Here is a 13,910-nt window from a genome sequence, read left to right on the forward strand (position 1 = left end):
TCTTATCATCTATCTATCTATCATATGCCGATTATTGAGAACTTAATCTTAAACCTTAAATAGTTCTTTACTATGCCACAATGTCAAAAAAATAATTCTCACATACATTCCTCATTAGTTTCCGCTTTAACAAATATAGATCCACTACAGAAGATTGAATTACAAGGATGCAATTGCCTGGACAAGAGATATCTCCCATCTTTATGGCATACCATCCAAGCGTTTAATCTTTAAGTGATCAGGACTTCTTCCTGTGCACTACGTTGTTCACACATCCACCATGTGCTGACACGTGGAACTGGAAAGGCAACGTACCTGCTCCATGCACAATGTATCTGTATCTGCAGTTGTCTCTGTGTCCTGGCTGAGCGACCGTTTGACGTCTCTAAATAAAGTTTGCACTTGCTAGCTACGTGGGTACAACCAGCACACTCACACACACACACCCACACAAGCAGCCACACATACACCAGGCAAACACGCACACAGTTGCATGGATGATAGACACCCTCTGTGGCACGTTTGACAATCTAATGGTGTTGAGGTTATTTATACAATACGCTCGCTGCAAGTCCTCAAATATTCAGTGACCGGCAGCCAATGACGTGTCCAGCAGTTGGTTAAAGTACCAGTTCCATGGTTAAACTGGTCATTTTAAATAAGGGTCAAGCAGATGAAACGCAGTAGAAATTGATGTTAAAGAGACTTTGGCAGAATCGAGTTTAATGGTATAGTTCTCGTTGAAAAACTTATGTAATTATAGCATTGCAATATAGTCATAAAATGAGTGAAAATATATGTGAGGGAAAGCACCTAATTTAGACAACCTTTCAAATTGAGTATTTAGAGTATCAACAATAAGCTTTGAGATTAGATAAGGGCTTCGCAAAACAAGCCGGAAAACAATGCTTTCTTTATAGTCCTCAAAGTCTTAAAAAAACAAAAATAATATGGTATAGTATAGTGTATATAAAATAGTATATTTACAATTGTTTTTGAACCACTTTAAGAGGAATCTACAAATTCATTTCGTTTTAAGCAATATGCATTCAAAATACCTATCATCATATATTGAAATATTTCACTTTATTGGCTAGATAGTTGTTAATTAAAGTTCGTTAATTAAAGCTCGTTTGGAACCACACCAGCATACACAAATTATCCGAGCAGATGTCTGAGTCAAGTTCCAATTGCATTTCAGTCACTCCCCAAAGGATGTCTATTGACAAGACAGCTTCCGACAGCCAGCGGAGTCCAAAGTGCCCCATCATTCTCTGGGCTCCTAGGACAGATAAGGATACGCGTACTCACAGGATGAGCTCTCGGCTGCAGCTAACCAACGCATCACTCTTGGCCGTAACAGTTTATGGGCTTTAATTTAATTTCTGTCGGAGTGGGCGGAGCGCTCTGAATTAACGATCTGTTTGGCCACAGAGAGGCGATTACCGAGACATATACGCGGATGCACTGGTCGAGTTATGGCCTTTTAATACCAGTAGCTGTGCAGCAATTAAATGTTGAAATCGAAACAATGCCGGGTAATTCGGAAACATTGTGAACACATGATGGAAACTAAAGAGGCCATGATACGCATATGCAATAAAATGATGATGATTTTCGGCATTCGATTGGCACTGTGACGAGTTGGCCAAATAATGATTGTCCTAGTGGCATTTGGATGCGACCCATAAATCAGCAACATGGGAAATTACAAAGCGCAAATGATGTTGACTACGTGGAATGCAAATGAAATGACCTGGCTGACATGCAAAGGCGGAATGCAAGGCTGCTAATAAAAAAAAACATACGATTTTGGGGCACCGAGAGAGCATTTACATAATTTTGATTATTTTCGATGGATGCTAGCCGTGTCCTTAGCCCAAATAACATATGCAGTTGGAATTTGGTATTTGGCATTTGGCATTTGGCCTGGTTGGGGGTTTGTTTTCGATTGTGGTTCTGGCCGAAACTGTTTGGCATTATGGAAATTTCCGTTTGTCATTTAGGGGCGCGAAGTGTCTGCATGCAAATTGAGTTGCAACAAGCAGAAGCCCTCTCCATTCGACAGTTGTTTGTTTAGGTTGCATGTGGCAAATGCAATCTTAACAGGCTTCCTGGCTGTCTGGATGCCTGGCTGTCTGGATGCCTGGATGCCTGGATGCCTGGATGCCTGGCTGCCAGTCTGCCAATACATTAAATTGCAATTTTAATTTGTTTAGCATGCGGCATTGCTGTGCTTGCATCTGCACCACATGGCGTATGCGTTATAATCGCACAAACTTATACATATATGCACTCCACGCCCCTGTCTGCATTTTTAATACTGCCATTCCACCTGCAGCTGTGCCCCAGACAAACTGCCGGAGATACTTTGGCATTAAAAATTTAACAAAACATTGCAGGCAAAGCGGTGAGAACAAAAAATGCATTTTGGACAATGCTGCCCAGAAACACACATTTTAAGCTGCTCCATTTTGTGCGATTTCGATATCGGTTGCCTTTTTCTGTTCAAGTGCCTTGGGGCTGAATTAAATATTCTATAAATTGTTATGGTCCCCAGATATATGCAAATGAAATGTGTTTTAATTTGCTCTCGACCAGACGGGTTAATAAATATTCCCTTTTAGTCGCAGTGGAGGGAAACATAAATTCTGAAATTTGGTAAGAGGCCAAGCACACGAAACATGACAAAGTATATATAAGATATACTTGAGTCCGATCCAACTAAAACGCCGAAGAAATCAGGAAGCGTGAAACATTTACATTATCACTTGACTACCGGATAAGAGATCCCATCCTGGCCAAATCTCTTACACAGTTGAGTACAGAGACCCCGCGATGAGGCAGAGTCGAGGAATTCGCAACGTCAACTGAAGTGAATATCAACGAACGACCTTCAACATGAAATGCGACGTAAAATAAATTTATCTCAATTATATATAAGCAACTAGATCTATATATCCGTCCGTTCTCTGGGGGGGAAATCGGACGAATTCGCGTTGCGGGACGAGTAACTTTTAGAACGGCCAGTGAGAGATTCTTTCGGTTTTGCCTGCCAGCTTTACATTCACCTTGGCAGCGCAGTACGAGAAGTCCAAAGCAAAATACAAATTTATTTTTGAATATTTTCGGTTAGCAGCGGCGTAAAAAAGAAATGAAAAACGTTTCTATCCAACGAGGGTACTCGATAAAGTGAACATTTAATTGAATAGCATAGCAGTTGCCAAAATCTTTTTCCTAGACTCCATCTACAATGTAGCTAGAGAAAACGTTGTAAATCACGTTTAAAGAAATAACTGATGATTTGGGGATATTTGCAATATTTATCTTTATCTTGCTTATTTGCAAAACATATAATTTCAAATAGGTACACATCTGGAATACACACATATTTGCCAAAATACTTTGCCAATTCTATTGTGCAAGTCTTTACTGTATTCAGCAAAAATATACTTTATAAAGAAATATGTATATTTCCTCCGTCTAATGACGCCACAATCAGGCGATGGCCAGCATTTTTATGCAGATTTCTTGTTTAAATATTTACACAATATCGGCGTGCTTTCTCTGCCTGTCGAGCAAACATTGAACGCTGAAAAATTAACTACATTTTAAATATAATACGACTAGCTTGTTTGATTTATTCGACTAGAGTTTGTGTAAACAAAGTGCAGCAAAACATTAAAATATTTTTATTAAACTCTATGTATATCTGGTTTTCCCTGCGGTTTGGTAATTTCCGCTGCAAATGCTTTCATTTCCTCTCCGATTAAAGTGTCTTTTCCAAAGATTTCCCTTAATTGGCTGGGCAAACTGGGTAGAGGAAATTGAGAAATCAGCTTATGCGCCATTAGCACATAACTCGGCTGAGACAACCCCAAGTGAGAATTGGTCGGGAAAAAAGGTTGGCCAATTGTTGGTCAGGTTGCCACCTTTGCCACAGGTAGGCAGGAATTTCCGTTTGTTGTTATTTGCCAATTTGGAAAATAACTGCCTGGGAAAACCGGCTGGCAAAAACGAGACGTGTAAGCCTTTTTCCTGGGCCAACACTGCGGATTGAATGGCACTAAATCAGGAGGACTCTGTGGGTGCTTTTCCCTGTGTCTCCTCGTGTTACGCGTTCTATTCGTTCTATTTTTTTTCTCGTGTCGCTCCGGATTCTTTTCATTTTTGGAATCGCCCGACGCTCGGCATTTTTCATGCAACGAGGATTTTTCCCATCTCAATCCCCCATCCCCATTGCCATCCCAAACCATTTTCCGTTGACCCAACTACTTGACACTTCCTTTTTCCCTTCGGAAGTTGGGGCCTTTCGACATTGCCTTTGTCTTTGGCTGCCTAAACCACTGTAGACACAGTTACCACAGCCTTTCCAACGTTCATCGGGTGTGACATTTATCCTTCATCGTCTGCGCTTCCCTTTGGATTTTATTTGGATTTAAAGCGGCAGAGAAAAAAGTTTATATAGTATATATTTTTGGCCCTCTTTTGTTTTATGCGTGAAATTTATTGTTTCTGACAATGGAAACGGCGTCGCAAATGTTTCCTGATCGCAGTGCGCCTTATCTGGTCTCCTTTTTTCGGCACGCCCCCACTTTTCCGCTTTTCCAACATGCCATGGCCGTATTTTATTGAAATTCATGTATTTTTAAAAGCCCACTGGCCCCGGGAAGCGGCTCTAAATCGTTTAAGCATTTGTTTCCACCATTCACAGCTTGATTTCGCCAGATACATTTTGCAGTTGCGTTCGGTTTGTTTTTATCTGCGCATAAAAGTTAATGTTTTGCATCAGTATCATGGGCCGAAAATGTTTATTGTTTTGGCCCTTTATTAAAGCGTAGTTAACTGCTGATAACTTCAGTTACAAAAAAAAGAAGAGAAATCGAAAACAGCTGCTAAGCCATAGATTTCGTTGGTTTGATTTGTCCATTTGCAGTTTGGCTTTGCGGATCTTTACAGAAACTCATTTGAAAGAGTTATCGGCGTAATCTCTGGCAATGGACAAACAATAATTACACTTCGCCATTTGAGACATTTATTAGGGCTATATCTATAAGTAGAATATATACAGATAACCGTTGACAGCGACCCTTATCACTGGCAATACACAACGCGTATACGCAGGCATTATCGTAGTTTTTCGCTTGAGCGTAGACTTACCACCTTCCGGCTCTGAGTCATCTATATAGATCATATTGCTGCGTCGCCTAACGCCAATTTCACGCAATCGTTGACCCGTTGTGCAGCTGCTGGATTTACTTAAATCGGTTAGAAATTATTCCTTGAGGTTTGCTGTTTGGATTGTTAGTTGTTTTATGGCACAATATTTAATGGCATGTGTATTTATTCATCACTTAACATTTTGCGTTTTAACTTCACTTCACTTATGGCATGGATTGGAAAATCATTTGGTTTTGCGCACTTAAAAAATGGCACAAAAGAACGATTCTTATTTTTAGCTGCTTGGCCGCGCACCACGTTGCGTATGCTTGATTTTTAGCGCTAAATTCATTCGCCAGCGGCACTATTTCGCTATTGTGTCATCGCGAGCGAGCGTTTTGCCTGAAACTGTTTTGGCCTGGCCCCACATTATTTGATTTGAGCTGTTTTCGCTGCTGTTCTGCCGTTTCTGCTGTTTCTGGCTTTTGCCAATACGCCGTATGTGTGTTCCTTTGTGGTTATAAATGTGCTTTTCGGCTGATAACTGCCGCACTGAGAGAAACGGTCGATCGACTCTCGCGTGTACGTGTCTATAAATAAACAAACACAGGCACAGATATAGGGGCAAACCTCAACTGCATATATACACTCCTATTTGTATTGGCGTTTGTCTGCTTCGTTTCGTATAAAAATAAATTGCAGAGCAATTTGTATGCTCCGCTCTTTTTGGCCCGACGCTCATTTTGCAGCTTGTTTTCGTACGCGAATGAAATTATTTTCCCTGTTGTCGTTTAGCACATTTTCTACAGTTTTCCGATTTTCTTTTTGGCAACAGAACAACACACGTTCGCCGTCAGTGTGGCTATTCTATTTGTCGACCTATCGGTAGCATATATTCATCTATATGGATGCTTCCTATTCCCAGTTTGTCACTTTTTCGCAACTTGTTGCAGACGGCAACAAAGCCCTGTGGTTATGTTTTGCCAAATTTTAGACCACATTTGTCTAAAGAAAACTGTCAACCACTCTATTTTGTATAGTTTAATTCTATCTCTTAACTGATATCATGATTTCTTCCAGATAATAAGTATTTATTGATTAAGAGCTCCATACACCTTTGTCTGTAGAAATCAAGTGCTTTATGAAGTGTAATCAAATTTATTAGGCACTGTTCATTATCAAAAGTTGTAAGACATTTCGAATCGCTGAATAAAATTCTAAAATTGAAAATGATTCGTTCAAAATCGTAAACTCAAATCATTTCCGTACATTATAAAACGAAATTAGAAATCACTGGCATTCCGACCCCGAGGCATCGCACACAACAAATTAGTTGGCATTCCATGGTCTAGGCATTCCTTAAACTTGCCAAATCTCTCATTAAACATTCCGAAAGCGAGTGAATAAATTCCCATAATATCTTCTACAAGTGTGAACCATAAATAATGGCAAGCCGCGCAATTATCTAGCCTCGTTATTAAATTACGGCCGTGTATATTTATATAGGTTACCAGTACGTAGACCCCGTATTCCCCGTAGCCGTAGACTCTATCGTATCGCACCGTATCTTATCAAACGGAAGAAAGCCTAATGACCGGACGGTGGGAAACGTGGGGTATGCGTCATGGCCACACATGGATTCGAATATAAATAGATGGGGAGTCCACCTACACGGTGTAAAAGCTATCGTCCAAATTGGATTTACTTTTCCACCAGACTGGGTCTCTCAAATCGGACATTTTCAGTCGCCTTGCAACAATAAAATTATTAAATAGTTCTATTAATATTGGAAACTGACAAGCGTGCGAAATGACAACTTATGAAGCTTTTTGACAACCTCCTAACACAGTTAGTTACAATTCTCATGTATGCTATTAAACTTCTACTACTGTCTGGGTCTGGTCTACCTGTCTTTTTAATTGCTCCGGCCGTTGGGATAACTTAAATCGCTTTAAAAGCGCCTGCCCTATAAACAATAACCACCGTTGAGCCGCAAGCGAGCAGAGCGAAGCCTTGGCCATAAAATTACGTATACGCGCAGTTGGCAGCTGCAGCCATAGAACTTCCCACTACCACTACCCCCCTCGCCTTCGCCGGCAGCAGAGGCAAAGGCAAATAAACAAAACGCCTGCCAGGTCGAGCCACTTGATGTGAACGTGCCCAGACAACGGCGTGTGGTTGCGAAACGTGTTCTCGCAACTCCTCCAATCCCAATCCCAATCCCTGGCCACATCCCCATCGCAATCCCAAGCCCAGTACCATACCCATTGACCAGTGCAGGTGGCCGGGCTTTAAAGTTTTGGGCAGAGTCCAAGGCAAACAGACTGGCCGCCGTACTAAGCTGCGTTTTGATTTGCACACGACCAAGTGACCAAGGGCTGTTGGCCAAAAATTGGTTTGGGCCCCAATCTCTCCTGGCTTTCACGTCACGGGCTTCCGCCTTTGGCTGCGCTTTGAATAATGCAAATCCCTTAAATGCGCTAAACGCAGCTGCCGGTAGCTCCTCTCGATTTTTTCGCTCCGATCGAAAATTGCGATGGCGGCACGTTTTGTTTTCAATCTGCTCTACTTGTGAGTCGAGTCACTATGTTTTTCATTCAAGTCAAATTTAGGTACGAATAAAATGCCTGTACATTTTACTGTAAGTTGCACATAAAACCATTTTATTTTATTGTTAATTGAATTTTGAAATTGTGCATAAATCTTGTATATACACTACATTCCTAAAACTTGCAAATATATAAATTAATCAATTCCACGTTGTTTTCTATAGTCCCTGACTTTGATAATAATCTTTAAATATTTTTTTTTAGTATTGTAAATTCTAAGTACAGCAGTACAGCAAACTTTTCCCTACAATTTGGGTGATTTGTTTTTGTTTCGCTTGTCGTGTCACTGCAGTTTATTTTGCTCCTTTTTGTTTTGGTGTTAGAGGCTGGTTTTGTTTCCGATTTCCCACTTTTCCGGCCAGGTGAAAAGGCCGCCAATATTGCGGAACGATGTTTTCACACCTCCACAACTTCTGTTGCTCGTTTGGGGTGCAGCAAAGTTTTTAGATGTCCCGACGACGAAATGTGTGTATTTTTGCACGTTTGCCCATTTCGCACTAGCATTTTTATTTCGGCGGACACTTTTAGCGTACAAATGTTTACATTTCAGCACAAATTCCACTTTCGTGTGATATTTTGGAGGATTGACAAATTTCGGGCACTCGAAACAACTCGTCTTCTCTTTCGCTCATTGCAGGCGCAACTGTTTGGATATTCTCGAAAATATTTTTCAATTTCAGTCCAGTTTGGGTGGAAATTTTCGGCTCTCGGCAAAGCTATTTTCGTGCTCCTTCTGGTTGCCGCTCGTTTCGAAATCTGTTTTCCCCCACTTCCGTAGAGTTTTCCGCGGCGCAACATGAAGTCAATGTGTTTACCTCGCTAAACTTCTTTGCGTGCTAATAATAAACCAGCAAACAACAAACAGCAACAACCAAATCGGACTTCAGCAACTGCAACCACGCAGCATTGGTCCATTAGCCCCGTTTTCCCATTTTCCGTTTTCAATTTTCCGAATGTGGGGAGGTGCGTGTGGGGTATTTTCCCAGGGTAATCCGTACGGAGAAGCAGGCTGTTCAATAAAAATTTCCATAGGAAAATTGTAAGCTGGTAATCTTAGCGAATATTAAAAATAAAATTATTAAACTTATATTTCGTGTGGTTATGAACAAAAAAGGTACTATATATTGGTTGGGTGTTATCAATACTCGTATAAGATTTAATCACTGATAATTTGATTTTATCTTATTCACTCGACTGACAGGAAACACTGATCAATGATAAAATTTTATGATGTCTACACATGCGAATGCTCAGTACTAGAATAATATAAAAACGAAATGATTGTAAAGAGTATGTTTTCGAAAGTTATAAACCTAAAAAGCCGCTAATGTCTCTTGAATTGCACAAAGTACTTTTGGTTCTTTCAATCGCCCATTCGGTTGGTGTATTCAAAACCTCTTCATTCTCGTTTTTAAAGGACTGCTTTTCACTTAGGCACTGGTTCGCGCCGGGCTGGAATGTCGAATAGAATCGATTTCGAAAGTGTTTGGAGACAATGAAACACTGTTTGAATTTAATTTCCGTGTAATCGGACGGCAACGCCTATTGAATGGAACACTTAACTTTCACGTCGATTTGGATGATGACTACGAAATGTCAAACGAGGTCCTTGCACTCAAAGACGGAGAGTGGGAGTCGACGAGTGTAAGCGCGCGTTTCAAAACCTGCAAATATATGGCGGTAATCTATGACAAGTACTTTGCGGTCTCATTCAAGGACTCAAATATTCCAAAAGGTACTGAAGCCTGTCCAATCAAGAAGGGAGAATATTATGCCAGAAACGTGGAGGTGATCGCCGACAATTGGGCCCACTATGCCAAACTGGGCCTAGTACGATCGAATATGCTTGTTAGGAAGAATAACGTTGTATATGGGGGGTTTGATATTGTGTTGGTTTTAAGCCAGAAGATCGTGTAACCAGGCTATTGGCATAAAAGTCGATAATGGGAATTCATTGTATTTCGATTGGATTTCTTATGAGCGAAAGATGAAACTGATTAAAGATTGCTTTTCAAAGGCCATTATCATATATGGTTGATATAGCTCAATATCTTGTGCATATCTTGTGTACTGATATTTGCAAAACACAGAATCGAATCGAAGAGATTCGCAACTGCGAATGAATGAATTATGATTTCGTTTATTCTGTTCTACTTTCCCATTTCTTGACATCAGCCTTGGGATCTGCATTCCGCCCACTAGCTGACCAATATAAAATCAGCCATCGTTTGATATCAATTTGCTGGTCTTTCTGCCTGGCTCTTAAGATCCAGCTTTTCCGTTTTCATTTGCCTCGATCGCACATACTTTCTGGGTCATTAATGGAAAATACGCACGGCATGCGGACAAATGGCTAAATAAATTATTGTATTCAATTCAAAGCGTTGGTGGTGTGTCCGCATCGTACGCTATGTGGATGCCACACAGTGCTTTGTTTCGACTTTAAGGTCGTCGGCGTGTCGTTGACTGTTCTTGTGGCGCCGCTGCTTATGACATCTCCCATCAGAGCTATATTTCGGATGGAAATACATACAAATACATATGCTTATGTAGATATATATTAAGACCATTAAAAATAAATAGCATTTGGCCTTTGCACGGCCCGTTGACAGCCGGGGATCAATGCTGGGGGAATCTTGTGAGCCAGACAGACCTTGCTGCTTGAACTTGCGACAAAGTGGAGCAATGACTCGGATTCTTTTGCATTTCACCACTTTTACATACATACATACATATGTATGTATGTATGAATGAATATACAATACCTGGCATGCAAAGACATATAGAATGCGAGTATCTGAACACTCTGCCTTTCTGTCTTTCGTGGACTTCCGGCGAGACTTGTTTACGTCTAACGGCCCAGCCACGTAAACAAATGCACAGGTGAGTGGTATTTTTAGGACCGATTCGGCCTATTTCGATCCGATCGAATCGCATAGAATTGGATTGGTGGCGTCAGTGATGCGGCACTTCATCTGCCTGATTTGCGTTCGCTGGTAAATACATTTAATTGGCACTTCTGTCTGCCAACCGCCTGGCAGCTGAGTGGCTCGTTTATTATAAAAGAAACATGCACGAAACATGCATATTTATTTCTGGCCTTTCGAAATGTCAAAGGAGATTTTTTTGGGGTCTGGGGTATGAGTCTGTGGACGGTCCGGAGATGGAGAAGTTTTGTGGCTAACCGCAAAACAATTAATTTTGATTGCCTTCTAAGCCCTTCGAGGGAGGAACGGAGCTACGTGCGTTCCACACCCTACTTTCTAATCCTTTCAAGCAAGTTTTGTATCTCGGCACGTACGCTGCGCCACGCCCACTTTTCAGTCCGCAAAATGCCCGCTCCCACACCGATATTCACCTGGCATTCCCGGACTCAGCTGAACTGTCATGAATTGCAGGGAATTTATTTTACCGCAAGGACTTTTGCTTTTTGATCCTGCTCGTGGAACCGTCCGGGGATTTGTTTTGGCCAACAATGGGGCGAGGCCAAGAATTTTGTTTGTTTGTCTTCGATTTAACTTAAAGTCTCATTTCATTGATGAAAATTTCGCACTGTTTAAAAGGGAAGTGCCTCAGCGCATTGGAATGCGAAAATAAATATTTAAAGAATGCCACTTCCACTTGATGGCGTCATTTCAGCGAGCTGGGCGAGCATTTTCGAGAGAACAAGCGGAGAAAAATAAATCGGAAAAGTAGGGGACTCGAAAATCGAATGCGGCGCCCAAAAGTCGGCCATGGAAAGTGATTCGACGAAAAACGGGAAATACGGGAAATGTGAAATGCAAGCATATTTGGCTGAAAGCCCAGGCCAAATTGAGAATATGGTTTAAGTTGATTACACAAAAAAAAAAAAACTGCAGCTAACCGAGTTATGCAATTTTTGTTGCTGTTTCCGGCAATCTGTTTGCCCACTCGCATTTAAGAATCATTTTCCAGATCACTTAAGGGCTCTTAAGCACACCGCATCGAACTGATGCCGCATTATTATGCGAGCGTGCAGCTTGAAATAATATAACCGACATGCAATTTAGGGCGAGTGCAGCAACGGAACAGCCATAAATTTAATGCAAGACAAACAATATGACGTCTGGAGGGGGCGTGGCAGGTCGGCGCCATGGGAAAAAATCTCATCAACGAGCTGCAGCGAAACGAGGAGAAATATTGAATGCAATTTTATTTGCCACACACGCAAAGTGTGTGTGCAGCGCGGCAGCAAAGCAACAAACCGTTTGGCGAACTGCCGGGTGAATTATGGAAATGCATCATATTATTCCGCAGCTCCTGCTCCTTGGCCAGGATCGCCTCCTGCAGGATAACCTGCTGCAGGATAACCTGCTGCGAAATGTGTGAGGGCGTGCGTGTAACTATGCTACTTACTGTCTGTTTGCTTCTGGGACTGCCATCGCCAGACACACTCAGATCCACTGGAAAGTATTAGGAAAAGCTGTGAAGCTCAACAGAAAGATATAGAATTATGTTTAATTGCACTGGAAAATATTAGGAAAAGCTGAAAAGATCTACAGAAAAATAAAGGAAACTTGTTACCAATTGATTTATACTTTTTTGAGTTGCTGTTCTCCATTATTTATTTGCAGATTTAGATAGCACACAAACTTAGATGTCTTCGAAGTAATAAATTCATACTTAATTTATGTATTATTTATTATAAAATAGTTTATTTGTTAAGTGATTTTCAAAAATTTCGAGTGTATTACTAAAAGCCACGTGGCCAAAACAAGAAGATATAGCACAAAAAAAAGACAGGGGAAGTGCCAGATATATCGCAACGCGGCCAGAGAATCGGGAGATTGGAGCCAGGACGAACCTTAAAGGATGCTTTTACTCCGAACTGGAGCTCTTCGCCCACCGCATGCAGCTTGATAAAAGACGCAGTCATGGTAACCCACCTGCCACACCCGCCTCCTGCTCCTGCTCCACTCTTTTCCGCCCGAAAACCTCATCTGGTGTTTGTTTGTTTGTTTGGCTTCGCCTGTTTACGTGCAGTCATGCGAAGCTCCGGCCCAAACCTCGACTTTTCAGCTGATGCTGGAATCTGCTTCAATTGTTGTCTGTCGCCAAAGGATTCCCCTCATCCCTGCCCTCCTCGGCAGCCCAACAACCCGCTATGCTCCATCTCATCAAAATCCATTTTAAGATTTTTGATTTAATTCCGCCTTTGTTTGGCAAGTTGGTTACTGCTCATGCCCTCTGTGTATCTAGAGTTTAGATTTGCCTGGGCAAATTTGTTTATGCCCGTCAAAAGGCTGACTCTGCCGGAGACATATGAACATGTGAAGGACCCTCTTGGACTGTCTAGCAGTTCGTTGTATCCCAATTGAAGTGGAGCAGCCAGTGGAACCAGGAACCCTTTTCAATAGCAAGTTGAAAATGAAACAAACTATTGAAATAACACAATCATAGGCTCTTTAGGTTTACTTGAAATCAGTTTAATGGGTATCAGCATTTGAAAAAATTCGGTACAAGTGAAAAATTAATTAATTGAATTCAAACAATTACAAGTATTATGCTGCGTTACGATGAAATAATTGCAATATAAAAAAATTAGGCAATGAAAACACTAGTAGTAGATTTCAGATTTATAGCAAGTGTATAATGGTAGAAGGAGCAGTAGATTTATATGCAAGATGTTTCGAGTCGCAGCTATTAACATATATTGAAAACAGCAGCTAATCAATGTCAATCGAACTGCAGGCTAAACTGAAATTTTCCAAATCAAATTACGCACGCTGCATTGGGCAGCACGAAAGTATCCGCAAATGTGCAGCAGTTTGTGGCCGGAAAAGAGCCCGAAGAGCAAGTGGCAAACAATAGCTGTAGCAACCCAAATCAAATCATGGCAAATTAGTTGTAATTCAATTGCCGACAGTCGCCGTCTGGATCGTGGCCCCCACCTCCACCACCAGTCCCACCTCAGCACCAGCCCCTACATATGTTTGGGTCCTAATCCCCTTAGGCGAACTTGGCGAAAACTTGTTGATACTGTGTTTCAGCCCTCGACCTCCACAATTCATAACACCACAAACGTATATATAAACCTATAGAAATATATATATATATATATGTGTGGATAAATGTTGCACGGACAACCTCCAGGCGTATCCATGCGATGGGTGACAAATA

At 41.3% G+C, this 13,910-nt stretch overlaps 2 protein-coding genes across 4 annotated transcripts in view; one reads left to right on the forward strand and one right to left on the reverse strand.

Moving 5' to 3' along the window:
- Window positions 1-8,418, reverse strand: part of sqa (spaghetti-squash activator) — a 31,774-nt gene extending 23,356 nt beyond the window's left edge. For 2 of the 3 annotated variants that reach the window (NM_165693.4, NM_136670.3), the window contains exon 1: window positions 5,161-5,570. In NM_165693.4, coding sequence (NP_724821.2) covers window positions 5,161-5,194 — 34 coding nt within the window. In that variant the 5' untranslated portion in view covers window positions 5,195-5,570. Of the gene's footprint in view, window positions 1-5,160 lie in introns of all 3 variants that reach the window. The other variant, NM_001273903.2, reaches the window with a different exon arrangement.
- Window positions 8,419-9,096: 678 nt separating this feature from the next.
- On the forward strand, window positions 9,097-9,686 carry CheA46a (Chemosensory protein A 46a; the record flags this gene model as incomplete). The annotated part of the gene is made up of 2 exons (NM_001032228.1): window positions 9,097-9,147; window positions 9,204-9,686. The coding sequence occupies 2 exons, from the start codon at window positions 9,097-9,099 to the stop codon at window positions 9,684-9,686; spliced, it is 534 nt and encodes a 177-aa protein (NP_001027399.1).
- Window positions 9,687-13,910: the final 4,224 nt, after the last annotated feature.

This window comes from Drosophila melanogaster, chromosome 2R (genome assembly GCF_000001215.4).
Source record: "Drosophila melanogaster chromosome 2R".
NCBI lineage: Eukaryota > Metazoa > Arthropoda > Insecta > Diptera > Drosophilidae > Drosophila > Drosophila melanogaster.